At 41.5% G+C, this 17,588-nt stretch overlaps 1 protein-coding gene across 1 annotated transcript in view; it reads left to right on the top strand.

Moving 5' to 3' along the window:
• The window catches only part of GRK1 (G protein-coupled receptor kinase 1), a 40,452-nt gene that overhangs the window by 7,913 nt on the left and 14,951 nt on the right, over nt 1-17,588 (top strand). The window contains exons 2-5 of the mRNA XM_075265246.1: nt 5,844-5,971; nt 10,133-10,290; nt 11,597-11,680; nt 15,220-15,344. Coding sequence (XP_075121347.1) covers nt 5,844-5,971; nt 10,133-10,290; nt 11,597-11,680; nt 15,220-15,344 — 495 coding nt within the window. The remainder of the gene's footprint in view (nt 1-5,843; nt 5,972-10,132; nt 10,291-11,596; nt 11,681-15,219; nt 15,345-17,588) is intronic.

The following is a 17,588-nucleotide window of genomic DNA, read 5'->3' as shown; positions in this document are numbered from 1 at the left end:
TGGCTTAAAATGTATGTAAAATTCAGGTACTGACTAAAACATCTGAGAGACAGTCTAAAGATGAACCAATGTATCAATTAGCATTAGTCACTGTGATAAATCTGGCTCATATTCAGACTACTATGCATCAGTTTCTGTAAGTCAAAAGCAGGAATGGATAGCACACAGATATTTGCACCTGTTCTGTTTAATCAACTAACTACTGGTTTTGGTTTGCAACCCAAACAATGAAAACCTGTGGGTGAATTCACATGTAGTTTTTTTTTTTTATTATTATTATTATTATTCGTCAAAAAATAGGACATGTCCAATTTTATCCATTTTCACTGGTGGACAGACCCAATACAGTATGATCTATTAATATTATTCTATGCCACATTTCCGGGCCTCCAACACCATATTCCTTAACTTCATGCTAAAGCAGATTTCACAGTGGAATTTATGCTTCTATTATACCTATATGGAAAACGCTCGCATTTCTGTATTGACTAGCTGTGATTTACAAAAATACAAGCTTTTCTGAACCCAAGGGGAGAGAACAGATGACTGATTGTATCTCATCAGGGAAGATCAGGCTCTCAGTGACTCCAACTGCTCTTCTGAAAATCTGTGCAGTCTCATTTTGTCCAAAAAGATTATATGAATATGTTAACAGGGTCTCACTCCCCTAGCTAAGTTTGCTAAAAGCTTGCCAAACCTTTCCCCAAAACTTTTGTATTCCTATCAAAGTTTTAAGAAAACTTGTCTTATGGTCCATTACGTCAAAATTCTACTTAGTCTTAAAGGGATTTTCCCAGAAATATAACTGTATATATCAATCTGTAGACAATTACAAGGTAACATTTAACAAATATAAATAATTGAAAATTTTGCACAGTTTGAGAGATTTTCTCTAATCATCTTAGTGGTGACAGTTTGTTCTCTTGGTTGGTTGCCAGTGGATACGACCATGTAAACTTTTTGTGATCTGGGACTTGTCAGAAACCTAGTCATGATTTCCTTAGGGCCCCTTCACACGGCGTAAGCGCTCGGCTCATTCCGAGCCGTACATGCGAGCGCTTCTAAACACTTCCCATTCACTTCAATGGGAGCGCTCGTAAAGCCGGCTTTACAAGCGCTCCCATTGAAGTGAATGGGAATTGTTTAGAAGCGCTCGCGTGTACGGCTCGGAATGACCCGAGCGCTTACTCCATGTGAAGGGGCCCTCATTGTGGACAAGCTATCAGACAGGGACACTACATGTTTGAGAACATAACACAGCCTGAATAAGAAAATCATGGCTGGGAATATGACAAGTCCCAGACCATGGAAGGTTCTTGCATTCATGGTCATATCCATTGGCAACTGATTAAGACAACAGACTGTCACTACTAAGATGATTAGAGAAAATCTTCAAAAGTCTGGAAAACTTTTTATTATCTATGTTTGCAAAAATCTTTAACTTTCTACATCAATTGTGCAAAACTCTCATCTCACACCAGAGAAGTCAGAAATCTCCAGATGTATTCAATACTAGAGATAAGCAAACTTATTTGTCATGAACTGGGTTCAACCTGAATATTCCAAATTGTTTGTTTTTAACAAAATCAAACAAATGGCAATTCATCTAAGACGAACTACAATGGCTGTGCAGGTTAATTACAGACAAGATAAGAGTCAGCATGATGCTCTAGCACCACCTGCTCACCGGGAAAGGTATTAGAAAAAATGTGTATAAACTAAGATATAACTTTAATAGTGAAATGTATATAAATTTTTAGGTGCAAAATATCACTTTCACCATCAAATAACAGCAGCTTAACACAGTGCTGATATCGTATACACTATATAGGGTGCTGTAAGCACGATCACGAGGTAATTACATTAATGGTTGACAAAGGGAAGGATCTGTGATTCATCTCACTGCATCATACAGAACATACCGTAGTTCCTAAAAGGTTACAAATTTGCAACCAAGGGAACTTAGTCACATTTAAGCAATTTCAGGCAGATAGTGATAGACATTATAGACAGGACAGAATGGGCCATGTGGGCCTTTCCATCTAAATGTCATTGTGAGGAAAGGTGCACACCACAGTCTATACGGGGAACAGCAATTATGAGCAGGGACAATACTTAGCTTTTATGGCCAACTGGGTCAATGTTTTGAGCATTAGAGGCCACAGTCTAGAAACACAGAAAGGCCTGGTGTTTTCTACTACTGACATTAGCTCATGCGTGCAGGGCAGGCACAGTTTCAATGCCAGGTGGGACCCAACTGCCTATGCTAGTACATTTACATTGGACCATTTCCTGCCCATCAACTACACCAGGGCAAGCCATTGCTTATAGTCGTCCTCCCCCATTTCATACTTTTAAGGTGAAGTGCACATTGAATGACACTGTGGCACATGCTAGATCATCAGTTTGAGCAGCAGCATATGATGAATTATTGCATGCAGCAAACATACAGACACAATCAGCTATCTACCAAAAATCTGCAAGACCAATGGCTGGCTGTGGGATCCTGTGGAGCGGATTCTCATGTCCTGGTCTCTACTACAAAAGACTAACGTGGTAAATCTCCTCCCATAAAAAAAAGTTTCACCACGAAGAGCACAAAACGCTCACCGGACCAGGCACAGTCTGTCAGGTTTTTATCTTCTGTCGGCAGAAGATGGAAACCTGAAACGTAGATCAGGTGCTGGTGTGAACCCAGTATAAGTGCAATAAATTAATTTTACTAATTTATATAGTACCAACATATTCTCCAGTGCTTTACAGATATTTACATGACTTACTGTGCCAAGTAGACACTCTGCCACTGTGGCAAGTAGGGCTCACAATCTATATTCCTTATCAGTATGTCTTTGGAGCGTAGAAGCAATCTGGAGTACCTGGAGGAAACTGACAAGGCAGAACATACAAACTCCTTGTAGTTTTCATTGGCTAGATTTGAATCCTTTCAAAGTCTTATCCTAAGTACAGCTGAAATAGTGCAATGTTGGCACTTAGTTATTTTAAATGTCAAAAACCAGAAAACGTTTGGGGAACTGTAGTTCTTTAACATTCCAGGTGACTATTAAGATTAGAGCTCAAATTTCATAGGAAGGTGGAGTTCCTCAAAGGACCACTTTGAGAAGTTCAATTAGCTTAATAACCAATTTACTGCCTGCAGATTCCCTTTAGTTTGTCTGCCCTGCCTTTTGGCTGTTGTGAGAAACCTGACCTATTAAAGTATTACATGCAGTGGTGTAACTAGGAATGGCGGGGCCCCGTGGCGAACTTTTGACATGGCCCCCCTCCCCCGACCGACACCGACGCCGAAGACCTCGACAGCCCCCCTCCTATGCATTCCTGCATGCTCTATTATGCCCCATAGTGGCCCCTGCACACAGTATTATCCCCCATAGTGGCCCTGCACACAGTATTATGTCCCTTAGTGGCCCCTGCACACAGTATTATGTCTCTTAGTGGCCCCTGCACACAGTATTATCCCCCATAGTGGCCCCTCCACACAGTATTATCCCCAGTAATGGCCCATGCACACACTATTATCCCCATAGTGGCCCCTGCACACAGTATTATGCCCCCTAGTGGCCCCTTCACACAGTATTATCCCCCATAGTGGCACCTGCACACAGTATTGTACCCCATAGTGTCCCCTGCACACAGTATTATACCCCATAGTGGACACCCCTAAACAATTATTATACTCTGGGGTCTTTTCAGACCCCAGAGTATAATAATCGGAGACCCGGGGGCAGGGGTGAACCTACCCCTTTCGCCGCCCAAGGCGAACTACAGAAAGCCGCCCCCCCCCGGGAGGAGGGGGCGGAGCGTTGGGGCGTGAAGGAGCGAAGGGGGCGTGACGTAGTGAAGGGGCGGGGCTTAGCGCCGTTCGCAGGCAGAGAGCAGGCACGGAGAAGACCTGCTCTCTGCCTGAGCATGAGGGGAGGCTGCTGGAGCAGCGCTGCTTCAGTGGCCTCCCCAAACCACCGCTCGGTGCTAAGCCAGTCCAGGACAGCTTGTCCTGGACTGGCTTAGATAATCAAAAATGCCGCCCTCCCTGGGGTCCTGACATAGTGCCACCTGAAGCGCTTGCTTCAGGTCGCCTCATGGGAGGTGCGGCGCTGCCCGGGGGAACAAAAACATAAAAAACTACTGTTTCTTACCTGTCCCCCGGCTCCTACGCTGTCGGCCTCCGCTGCCGTCCTTCTTCAATGATGTCGGACGTCACATGACCCAGGACGCAGGTCGGGTTCATGTGACGTCAGAGACGTCAGACAACTAGGAAGGAGGCCTGGCCAGGATCGTGGAGAGGTAAGTAACAGTGTTTTTTTTATGTTTCTTACCTCTCCCGGTCTGCCAATCATTATACTCAGGGGTCCGAAAAGACCTCTGAGTATAATGATAGCAGCAGTAGTGGCTGTCACCAGGCCTCTAATGTCCCGGGCCCCGTGGCAGCTGCCTCTGCTGCTATGGTGGTAGTTACACCACTGATTACATTGCTTTAATTTTAATGGCCAAGGCATATGTAAGTTGGTAGAAGTCACTCGTTTCAACAATTGCAGTCTTAGCTGTAGGACTTGTGATACGTGATGGGAAGAAACACTTAAGATAAGCCTTATCCTATTATCTTCCTGTGTTTGTGCTCTGTTGTGCATTTCTTGGTGTTGTGAGAATAAAATTTTGCTCTATATTGCATGGTTTTCTTATGCTAATGTTCAAGACTCATGAATGCACTGCATGTTTGAATGCTGCTGTCACTTTATTGGATATAGCAGGTGTCTTTCTACACTTAATAAGATACAGATTTCCTTAGGCTGGGGCTCCATGTGGGGTAGACACTATGGTCTGGCCCAATCCCATACACACATTGCGGTAAAATATGTGCAGCGTTGCAATTTTGGAAATAGCAGCATGTTAATTATACAGTATATGGAAAAGTCGTCAGTTTCCCTATAGGTGTAATTGAAGCTGAAAGTCTGCGGTTTCCTCTTTCTGAGAAAAGTGCTGTGGGAAAAACTGTTATGCTTTGCCGCCACAATTTTTCCTGCAGTGCATTTTTGCTGATGCCCACTACAAGGGGCCTTAGCTTTTTTTTCAAACCCTCTGCACACAACATCAAGTTAAAGAAAAAGAATACTTGCCTGTCCATTCCCCCAGTGATTGCTTCCTCTTTCTTGGTCTCTGTTTACAGTCTCCCAATTTGTGGTCGCAGTAGTTAGGCATCTTAGTACATAGCCTCTAACTTAACATAGCCAATGCTAGTAATAGATCAGGTGACTGTGAACAAAGACCATGAGGTCCAAGAGAGAAGCAACACTAGCTAAATGGAATATAGGACAAGCAAATATTCTTTTTGTTATTTGACACCATTTGCAGGGGTTTCAAAGGCTTAAAAAGTCTTAAAAGACCCTGCAAAAGCATAAAATAATAAAAAAAAAACGTACATAATCACCACTCCATTTGGTCAGAGATCCAGAAGAGAGTTTCCTATCAGGTTCACAATCTTTGCTTATATTCTTCAAACTCATGAGCACAGCAGTCAGTCAGTTCCTGAGTGCCAACGCTATGCTTGAGTTGTCCACATGCTGGCCAAACGTCAAGGACATCGTTGACCCAAATAGATTCTCCTCTTGATCTCTGGCCAAACAGAGAGGTGTAATATAATTGAGTAACCTGCACAATTGGTGTCTACACACCTCTATTGGCAGATTTTAGCAACACCAACTCAGGCAGTTCTGTACGAATATCATCAGTTTAGAACACAGCTGTGATCTTCCTCTCTTTGGTCTCACAAATAGGCAGTATGAATGTGTATACAAAATTTCTTTAAATTTTCTATTTTGCATTTACAGGGTGCCATGGTGGAGAAAAGGATTCTGGCTAAAGTGCATAGTAGATTTATTGTTTCTCTGGCATATGCATTCCAAACAAAGAATGACGTCTGCTTAGTAATGACGATAATGAATGGAGGTGACCTACGGTAAGTTGTCACAATGATTCTGTAGAACTTCTATTAATACTCTATATAAAATCAGCTCTTCCATGGTTTGGTAAAGGTTTTCTTTTTTCTACAGAGTAGATTGAGACAAGTCAAAAATGCAGCTGTCAGCTGGGAAGCTGCTAATTCTGAGAATAGAGGGTGCCATTGCATATGCTCAATGATTCTTGGTAAGAGGTGGCCTTGGATACCTAGCCACTCTCTAATCAATAGAATGGAGTTTCACATGGTTGATCTACCAGTAAGCACGTTGTAAACTGAAGCTGTTAGCAATCTCACATTTTTAATGCTGCAAGGGAACTGTAATATTAGGAGGTGTGTAGTAAATTTTACATTCATAGAATTCTCTTTCAAGAGAAAATTATTATAGGCCCAAGTATATGTTTATATGTCCTAATATGGCAAATGAACAAAAGTTTCCAGACAGGCAACCCATTTATAATGGGAATTGTCATCTGATAAGTGGAAGACTCCCGGGAAACCTAGGTTAGTCAACATTTCTAAAAATTCCAAAAACAATGGCAGAAAATGCCTTGCAGACTAGCTTATGCCACACTCTATGCTATTTGAAACATATAATAATTTGCACAAATAGTACCGTACATGTGATTCTCCTAGAGCACATCCCAAAATGAATACAGACAACATCAGGCCCTCTCAATGAAGGAATAATATATATCACAATCTGTATGTATTATTACCTACCAAAGCAAAGGATCAAGGATGCAATATCCTTCTTTCCCCCAACATATGGAAAGTCGAGGTACTACCATACAAATTACATAGCCAAAATTGGTGGGATTGGCTGACTTTCATCTAATGTGTATGGGCACCACTAGAGAAAGATTATTTCAACTAGTTTTCCATATTGTCTTCCATGTACTGATCATGTTATTTTCATTCAAGCAACCAAAAGAAAATGAAGACGTTTTTCCAAGACCAGTGTATACACCTTGATATTCTTTGTGCCTCTGGAGGAGGATGCACGTAATTTATGACAAGGCCCATACGTCATCATGAATTAAGTGCATTCTCACGCAGTCCATGTGCCTGACCAAAAGGTAGTGGATGTAGATTTCAGTCATTATTTATGCCAGAATACAGATGTATCGAATGATAAATCTGGTGGGGGTGATGGCCCTACCCATAGCACAACCTTGTTATACCCCCTTTTCAGAAAGTTGCAAATTTGGTGTAAAAATGGGGGTCTTGAAAAATAAAAGCCATGCTATGATCGGTAGCTCTAGACAGCAAAGACGGTTTTATTGATAGATTATTCTCATGAAAATCTTCCAAATCTGTCATGTTTTTGATCAGTCTTGATGGATTTTTTATAGTTGCTAATTTATCTCATATAAAGGGAATTCACCCCACCCCCCTTCCTGATGCATCTGGCAGGATTGTGGATAAAACAATATGCGTAAAAAAAAAATCCTGGACAAAAATACAGTTGGATGACCAATTGGCCATCTCTCAGTCTGGATAAGTTTCATATCTGCATTTAGCTTAAAGAAGACCAATGGCGTTCCTCTTTTAGTAAATGCTTGTATTCCCCTTGAAACAATTCTGGAGCATATTTTCTTGGAATCTTGAATTGTGCTGTTTCTTATCTATTTCTTCTAAAAATAAAGGCATAAATTGTCCACTGGGATTTAGCATTATGTTTTTTACCTCAGCTGAGGAGACTTAGCGGTTGCAAGTCTGATGCATAATCTAAGGAATCTTATTCTCCTTCATCCCTGTTTAGTGTCAAGGTAGCCAAACAGGAGCTGATGAAGTACAAGATGTCAGATAAAAGAAGGCTTGGGCAATCGCCGTTTTTCAGTTAGGACAGTGACTAGAAAAACTAACTGAGAGGGTTTATTGGATTACCACTAGGAAAAGTCATTTTTAACTAATCACATCCTTGCATAGCCTTTAGAAAGGCTATTCCACACCTACCTTTAGTATGTAAATTGCCTCAGTGGTTTCTGAATAAGTCTGTTTTTATTTACATGCTAATTAGACTGGGTGCACGATGCATCGTGCACCCTCTTTGCTATTGTTTCCTATGGGTGTATACAGCACAGGCTGATGACTCAGCTTCCTGTTTGCACACACACATAGGAGATAATGGTAGAGACGAGTCCTGCTGGGGACTTCCTGTGCTGGCTGGAAGCTCATTAGCATATGAATAAAAACTGACTTATTCAGAAACCACTGAGGAAATCTGCATACTAAAGGTAGGTGTGGAATAGCATTTCTAAAGCCTATGTAAGGATGTGATTAGTTAAAAATGACTTTTCTCAGTGATAGAGCCCCTTTAACTAGATCCAAATGAAGCCCATAGATGATATAAACAGAGCTGAAAATGCATTACAGATATTTGTTATATACAGATACAAATCTGCAACTACTAGTTACTATCTACCCATATAATTTTGATGTTCTTTGTATACATAATTGATCAAGCTTTTAGTAGCCCATCTGCCTCGAAAAGGCAACCTCATTCAGATAGGAACCTACATTAAAACCTACCTCTCTTGGACCCAAAGTGACCACTGGGCAAGTGGGATTCAGGGCTGGGCTCCATTTCAGTTAAAATAGCCTTGGGCATATAGGAATCTGAAGTAGACTCTATGAGTGTGTGTTATTCCAATTAAATACTCCTGAGCAAATGGAAAGAGTCCAACTTTAATTTAGAGGGAGTCAACCTCCCCTCCTTATGCTTTAGAAATCACAGTATTTAGGCCTCATGCCATGACTGTGTGCACCGTAAGTAAGCTGGCACGGCTAGCACAATGACCTATTCATGGCTTTTTATCTGAGGTGTCCTAGCAACTTGATATTCCTAGAAATCCACATATAATTTCTGGTTATTCGTTTACTTGGTCAGCAAGTTCATAAATGTCTACCGGCAATGGTGTAGGCATAATGCCACGATAGGACACTACTAATTGTGTTATTTGATAAGTTCTCTACTAAAGACATTGCACTTTGTTTTGCCAGTCAGAAGTCTGGTTTATTTTGAAATTTGCACTTTATCGAATATTTTACTGGAGTTCTTTAGTCTTGGTTATGTAACTGTCTTTGCAGGGTTAACCTTATGTGGTTGCAGCAGGAGAAAAAGATTCCCCTCAACTTTAGTATGTTCTAACAATGTTCTAGCAAGGTGTCTGGGCTGATCCCTATAATATCCCACTGTCTACGTGTATGTAGTCTGTGAGGAGAATTGTCTTTCACTAGGCCATGCCAAGCTTTTGGATAAGTCAAGCATCTTGCAATTTGTAGCTGCTTTTAGAACCTAAACCCTGCAGCTTGGGTATTGTAGGAACTGGGAATTGGAGTGGAAAAACACTGTTGTGGAAGAATATAAAAACTAATAAAACAGAGATCGGGTAGTGCTGAACATCTCAGATTAATTGGTATTGGATACAGTGTAGTGAAAAACTTGAAGGTAAGTCAGGAACATTGTTAGGAGTCATTAACATATTATCAGTCAGGATGCAGCATACTGGAAAGTGAGACAGAACTGGAATCAGGAATCAGGTCAGGCATTGATACCAGAAGCTAAAGTATAGGAATCAAACGACAAATCCAAGGAGTAGAATACAGGTACAAGGCTTAAAACACAGTCAATGTCAAGATTAGGAATCAAGTACAGAGTCTATATAAACAGGAAGAATAGTCAAGCAAAGGAGGTACTCTGATCTGCTGCCAAGATGCAGTGCCCTGATGTCATATTTGAGTGCCAGGGCCTTGGCAACCCTCTGCCTCATCCGGACAAAGTAAATGCAGCCTGATCCAGATTTGCGCTGTTGGAGAAAGCCACAACCTTCCCTTCTGGGATCCGCCGCTAGAATTGGGTGAGGTAAATATCACTTACTATTTCCACGGTCACAGTTGTGTGCCTGGTATGCACTGACTGAATAGTGTAGGGACATTGCCTATGTGAGTTGTTAGGTTCTCATTAAAGACAACTCCTGTTAGTGAGTAGCCTTTTTATTAACTCTATATTGCATATTGATATTTTTTTTAATTTTTTTGTCTGTAATTCTTTTTCTGTATTGTCACTCTTTATTTGTAGCTACTGATATTACTACATGGTTACCTTCTTTATGATTTACAATTAATAACCTTTGCTCGAAATCTTATTGTCTTTAGGTTTCACATTTATAATGTTGATGAGGAAAACCCAGGCATAGATGAACCCAGAGCATGCTTCTATACTGCACAAATTATATGTGGGATGGAACATTTACACCAAAACAGGATCATCTATCGTGACCTCAAACCAGAAAATGTGCTACTGGACAATGATGGTAGGTTTATCTTAGATGGTGGTCAACGTCAGAGCTTTTATCATCAGGCTGTCAATGCAGATTAGGACAGCAACCCCAAATACTACATGTCATCTGATAAGTACATTTCTAGATATTGTGCCAGAATTCTAGTGCAATTTACACCAAAAAGAAAAACTGGTGCACAAGTCCTCCCTCTTATATAACAACCGCTTTAGATACTTTTTACAGCTTGTGCAGAAAATGAAATTTATAGACACTTATCCCAGTTTCAAAAGAAGGAAGAAAAGGTCAGAAGCAGAGATGGCTGATACAGAAATAAAAACTTGGTAGAGCATTGCAACCAAATCTTATTTTTATACATGTTTTAATGGCAAACAAATAAGATGTGAATATATCTGCTTGAGAAAGGGACAGCACCCCAAAATGTTGCTGTGGATGTTAGTTCAGGCATACGTCCTGTGTGTTCAGTGTTCCTGCTGCATTGCTCTCTGAGTTATATATAATAATATATTATATTATACAGATGATGCATATAGCACATGTATTGTTATAGAACAATGTTTTACAATGCAAAAATTATACATGTTTTTTACATTCCCAATATGCAAATAAAATACTGAATATCAAAAAAATTGGGCACTTAAAGGGAATGTGTCATCAAAATGGCCTAATTTTTAAACCAAGTTTTTTTTAATGTTCAATATATATTTTAGGAATTTGTAATGATTGTATTTTAATTTTCCATGACACTTTCTATATGTAAAAACATGGACTACATCCTACAATCTTCACTCTGACCACTAAGCCCAATAATAGACAGTCTGTAGGGGTTTTAATTGCAGCAGACACTTCATTTACTCCACAGACAAGATAGAAAATATTACAATAGAAGATAATGATCCATCCACTACTGACAATAGATAATGTCACAGCTTGTCTACTTCCTCTCCCCACATAGAGCATGCCTAGAAAATGCTCCTATAGACTTCAGTGAGTCAGCGCCAGATAAGTGCCGCATATGGCCATGAATATGAAGCATATCACTACATGCTGTTAATAGAGCAAAGAAGAAGCTCAGACAAGATGTCAGCCCGCAGAATTATGTACAGAAAATAATAAATATAACTACAATTAGAAAATAAAAAAGTGCTCTGATTCATCTATTCACCTTTCACACAAATAATAGAAAACCACTTTATGTTCAGCATCTGGGTTCTTGGGCATTTTCCAGTAAATTTCCAGGCAATGCAAGTAAAATATTGTAGAATAGAGATGAAGGAACAATATCTGGTCTTAAAAAACAAGGTATGTATTTACTTTTTAGGGCATGTGCGTATTTCTGACCTTGGGCTTGCCGTGGAATTGAAGGAGAAGAAAAACAAAACCAAAGGCTATGCAGGAACACCAGGTAAGAGAAAAACATCCTGTAGTATAGGCTTATCTTCAGAATCAAGACTACTTACTAATAATTTAATAATACAGTTCCATGTTAATTGTTGTAAAATTGTAATAACATAACAATATAGCCCAGACTAGATCACACGTTTCACTGCTGTTAATAAATGAAATTGAAAAGTATGTACTGAAAATTTTGGATAGGGGGTGCATGTTATAATTTGGGGTTTGATCACTGAGACATGAATCTCTTATCTTTGGAATAAGTCTAAAGTATATTTCATGTCTCAATAACAACTTAAAGCCCAAAACAAGACTTCATATTGCTACATAAAAATAAAAGATAAGAAAGTTTTGCTGGTCCTTAAAGGGAGTCTATCAGCAGGAAAGTTGTTATCATAACAAAGACAATACCTTGTAGAGGTATGCTTCTACACTTTCCAAAGACGCCTTTCTTATTCTGTATTGTAGCTCCATTTTCATGAAAATCAATGTTTTATTCTTACACAAATTGACTGAAAAGGGCTTTAGCGATATTCCTTTTCTTGTAGGGAGTTTGCTTTCCTCTTTAGATATCCTCCGCTAACTACAAACTGTTACAAAGTGGAAGATGTTGCTCAGGGCCGGTTCACATTAGCGCATGTATTCAGCCCGGTTAGAGTCCTCATGGAGACCCCCCGGACGGAATACAATCGCAACTGCATGCGCTATGCTGTAAAAGCACACGGACCTCATAGACTATAATGTCCAGATGTTGTCCTTGGCAGGATTGGAAGCCAGGACTCCATCACAGCAAGGCCACCGTGCTTCCCCCATCTTGACAATCTTGATAATAGCTAGAAGCTGAAACACAAAGGAACATATTTTTATTGCAAGCCTTTAGGCAGAGGCCCTACATTGCGAAATCGCAGCTTTTTTTGTTACAGAATTTGCTGCGTTTTTTTTTAGCCAAAGCCAGGAGTGGATTGAGCAGAGTGGGAGAAGACATATATTTCAGAGCCATTTACGTCAGCAAACTGGTGTAAATGATCATAAATCTGGCAGCGCTGGTGGTCCTGTGCAGTCCACAACCCTGGTCAGGGAAGCGCAAAATTAAAAAACAGTTGAAATAATCCTAAACCCAGAATGACTTTCTTCAATACCTTTCATCCATTTCTAGGGATTGATAGGTTACCGAGATTTCACACAGTAAACTGTGAGGTGGCTCGGACATTCACTATCTTTTATAGAATCTCTGGCTGGCTTCCCTTTCCTTTCCAGTTCTTCCTGTGTATTGCCTATTGTGTTTGTTCACTAGTCTGGAATGTATTAAATGTTTATTGCGAGGCATGTATAGGAGGTGCACCCTCTGCCAGCTCCTGGGCAAAGAAGACTAGCATTAGTAATGACTAGGCAGACAAGGCTGCTGCTAGGTGGGCCACCCTTAGGGTCCATTCACACGAAGGAAAATGGTGAAGAATTTGGTGTGGAATTTCAGCGCTGAAAAAAAAAGCCTACCATTGACTTCAATGGGTTCATTTTTCTGCTAGCATTTGAAGGAACCCATTGTAGTCAATAGGAGGCTTTTTTTTCAGCGCTGAAATTACACCAAATTCCTCACCATTTACCTCCGTGTGAATGGACCCTAAGTGTAGACTTTTGCTATTTTCCAAAAATATCCTAGTTGGGACCATCGTGCAGGAAGATACTTAACCACTTGTGAACCACCCATTGGGTCTTTACTTCCAGAAAGTGGTTGCTTTGTTCTGCAAAGACATACTGGTACGTCCAATCTGGAGCCGCTTCTAACTATAATGAGCTATACACAGCTATGGGCATCACCATGATGCGGCTCCCCTCTGACCCAGCTGTCAAGTGATTCTGCTGGGTTCAGAGTCTGTAAGAGCTACTGTGTCCTACAGGTCCCAGATCAGCTCTGTAGTTATGGGTAGGAGGCTATATTCTTCCTGTAAGAGAGAATAAATGTACCATCCCCAGTTACAGGGGAAATCAGCCTCCTCCCACCAAAAAATAGTGTTCAGATTTCGCCAAAGGTCTATTATGACGTTATGGGGACACTATGTAAAACATTTTTAAAAAATTAATAGAAAAGTAAACCCCCCCCCCAAACTTTAAATAATTAAAAAAAATAAAAATAAAATAATACAGCAATAAGTCGCCCTTATTAAAGGTTCTAGCCTCAGCCCCAACAACACCATAAAAAATAAAATTACTGCAATGGAGAGGAAAAACTATTTTATAAAGTTTTTTTTAGTAGCAATTTAAGCTATTAAATTAAAAAAAAAAGAAAAGTGAAAAAAGACATGATTTCCCTCCTCTTTTGTTTATATTTTTCTGGCAATTAATAAAGTTAAAACACATGCAAAAATAAAAACAACATAATAATAATAATAATAAAATGTATTTATATAGCGCCAACATATTCCGCAGCGCTGTACAATTTGTAGGGTTCAAATACAGGCAGAAAGATACATAACAAAGAAAGTCATTTCACACAATGGGACTGAGGGCCCTGTTCGCAAGAGCTTACAATCTATGAGGTAGAGGGGGTGACACAAGAGGTAGCAGGGGAGGCATTGCTTATGCAGAGGTCAGACACTTTTGCAATAGAGGTGACTGTCATTACACAAACTTAAAACTTTATGAGCCGTCACTAGTCGTGTCCTTTAACATGTGGATGGAGCTTGGACCTATAAGGTTAGCCTGAAAAGACATCATATCATGTGGGAAAATGTGGGAGCGGGGACAGAGGAGGGTTAAATTTTGGGGATTCTAATTATAGTACGGAAGTACTTAAAAATAAAGCCCTTTGTGTCACCGAAAAAACATGTAGAAATTAGTTGAATAACCCAAAGGATAAAAATGTTATAGCTCTCAAAACCACACATACAAAAAAACCTGAAAATGTATCTGGTCCTGAACCATAAACTGGCCCGGTATGGAAGTGGTTAAAGAGGACCTTTCACCATATCTGGGCACAGGCAGTGTTATATACTGCCAGAAAGCTGACAGTGCGCTGAATTCAGCGCACTGTCGGCTTTCCCGATCCGTGCCCGGTGTAAAGTGCTATCGGTCCCGGTACCGTAGCGCTTTACAGTCAGAAGGGCGTTTCTGACCATTAGCCAGAGACGTCCTTCTGCCTCGCGGCGCCAATCGCGCTGTGCTGTGGGTCCGGGAGGAACGCCCCCTCCCGCTCCTGATAATACTCGTCTACGGACAAGCTGTGTGAGCAGAGGGAGGGGGCGTTCCTCCCCGCTCCACAGCACAGCGCGATTGGCGCCGCGAGGCAGAAGGACGTTCCTGGCTAATGGTCAGAAACGCCCTTCTGACCATAGAAGAGCTACGGTACCGGGCCGTAAGCTCTTCACACCGGGCACAGATCGGGAAAGCCGACAGTGCGCTGAATTCAGCGCACTGTCAGCTTTCTGGCAGTATATAGAACTGCCTGTGCCCAAAAGTGGTGAAAGGTCCTCTTTAATGCCCGTATAGCGTTTTACAATTTGTTTACTAATATTCTTATGTTTCATACAGACTAAAATAAATCTTTTCCAGGATTCATGGCTCCTGAGCTACTAAATGGAGAAGAATACGATTATTCCGTGGACTACTTCTCTTTGGGTGTAACTTTATATGAAATGATTGCTGCACGTGGTCCATTCAGATCTAGAGGGGAAAAGGTAACTAAATATAAGTAAATCATTCTGATCACGTGACTATTTGTATTTTTTTAATATTTCAAGTTTTGCAGTTCATTCTAGCAAAATGTATTCATTGAGAATCATGACATATTGTTTTTACTAGAGATGAACGAACACTAAAATGTTCGAGGTTCGAAATTCGATTCAAACAGCCGCTCACTGTTTGAGTGTTCGAACGGGTTTCGAACCCCATTATAGTCTATGGGGAACATATACTCGTTAAGGGGGAAACCCAAATCCGTGTCTGGAGGGTCACCAAGTCCACTATGACACCCCAGGAAATGGTACCAACATCCTGGAATGACACTGGGACAGCAGGGGAAGCATGTCTGGGGGCATAAAAGTCACTTTATTTCATGGAAATCCCTGTCAGCTTGCGATTTTCGCAAGCTAACATTTTCCTATAGGAATGCATTGGACAGCGCTGATTGGCCAGAGTACGGAATTCGACCAATCAGCGCTGGCTCTGCTGGAGGAGGCGGAGTCTAAGATCGCTCCACACCAGTCTCCATTCAGGTCCAACCTTAGACTCCGCCTCCTCCGGCAGAGCCAGCGCTGATTGGCCGAAGGCTGGCCAATGCATTCCTACATCTGATGCCGGTCAGCCCATCTGATATAGCAGAGCCGAGTGTGCACACTCGGCTCTGCTACATCAGATGTAGCAGAGCCGAGTGTGCCGGTCAGCCCATCTGATATAGCAGAGCCGAGTGTGCACACTCGGCTCTGCTACATCAGATGTAGCAGAGCCGAGTGTGCCTATCAGCCCATCTGATATAGCAGAGCTGAGTGTGCACACTCGGCTCTGCTACATCAGATGTAGCAGAGCCGAGTGTGCATACTCGGCTCTGCTACATCAGATGTAGCAGAGCCGAGTGTGCACTCGGCTCTGCTACATCAGCTCTGCTACATCTACATGTAGATGTAGATGTAGCTACATCTGCTACATCGGCTCTGCTATATCAGATGGGCTGACCGGCACACTCGGCTCTGCTACATCTGATGTAGCAGAGCCGAGTGTGCACATCAGATGTAGGAATGCATCAGATGTAGGAATGCATTGGCCAGCCTTCGGCCAATCAGCACTGGCTCAGCCGGAGGAGGCGGAGTCTAAGGTCGGACCTGAATGGAGACTGGTGTGGAGCAATCTTAGACTCCGCCTCCTCCAGCAGAGCCAGCGCTGATTGGTCGAATTCCGTACTCTGGCCAATCAGCGCTGGCCAATGCATTCCTATGGATTCCTATATCCACACTCGGCTCTGCTATATCAGATGGGCTGACCGGCACATCAGATGTAGCAGAGCCGAGTGTGCACACTCTGCTCTGCTACATCTGATGTGCCGGTCAGCCCATCTGATATAGCAGAGCCGAGTGTGCACACTCGTCTCTGCTACATCAATCCCTGTGTGTTGAGAGGGAACAGGAAGTAGATATAGGGGTTACCTACAGTAGGTGTAACCGAGGTATAGCAGGTGTGGTACGGACACAGCAAACAGAAACCTGATGGTGTATATCGTGTTTAGTGTAAGAAAATGCAAAAATACAAACTAAAGTGGAAAAACAACAAACATCTTGATGATCTCTCCTCTATTGCTCAAGTCAAGACCTGTGTCCCAAGGCATGGGCTATTCTGGCCTGGACTCTTCAGCTTCCCACACACTGGATTGTCTAACACTATTCAAACAATATGGCAGTAGTTTATAGTCCCTAAATGTACCTAGTCAGAATTTCAGGCTTTCCTAGACACAACATTATATTATACTCTGCTGTATATACCATAGTATACTTAAACAGGTTTTCCAGCACTTTTTTTTTTTCTTTTTTTTTTTAGAAAGGTCTGTTAGTGCTAGTGCTAGTACACCCATATACCTTTAACAGTGTTTGCAGTGATTTCTGAGTGTCTCTGGTTGCTGCCAGCATCCTCTGCATTTGTTTACAGTTTTTAGCTTCCTGCTTTGCAGGTTCCTGTGTAACTTCTACAGTAGCTCTATTTCACTCTGCCTCATTCTTCCTTCTCACTAGCCACTCCCACCTTCCCCTGTCTCCCTAGCTAACCTATTCCGCCCACTAACGGCAGAGAGGAAGACGAGAGGAACTGTTCCCGGAGTTAGGAAGGCTTGATAAGTATTGATGGGGATAGGTGGGGGAGAGTAATGGTGATGTTCCGTTTCGGAAGCAGTGAAATGGAATGTCAGTGGATTTTTTTTAAATTGAAGTAAATTAGAA

This window comes from Leptodactylus fuscus, chromosome 2, assembly GCF_031893055.1.
Source record: "Leptodactylus fuscus isolate aLepFus1 chromosome 2, aLepFus1.hap2, whole genome shotgun sequence".
NCBI classification, from domain to species: Eukaryota; Metazoa; Chordata; class Amphibia; order Anura; family Leptodactylidae; genus Leptodactylus; species Leptodactylus fuscus.
This window is presented reverse-complemented; position numbering and strand designations above follow the sequence as displayed.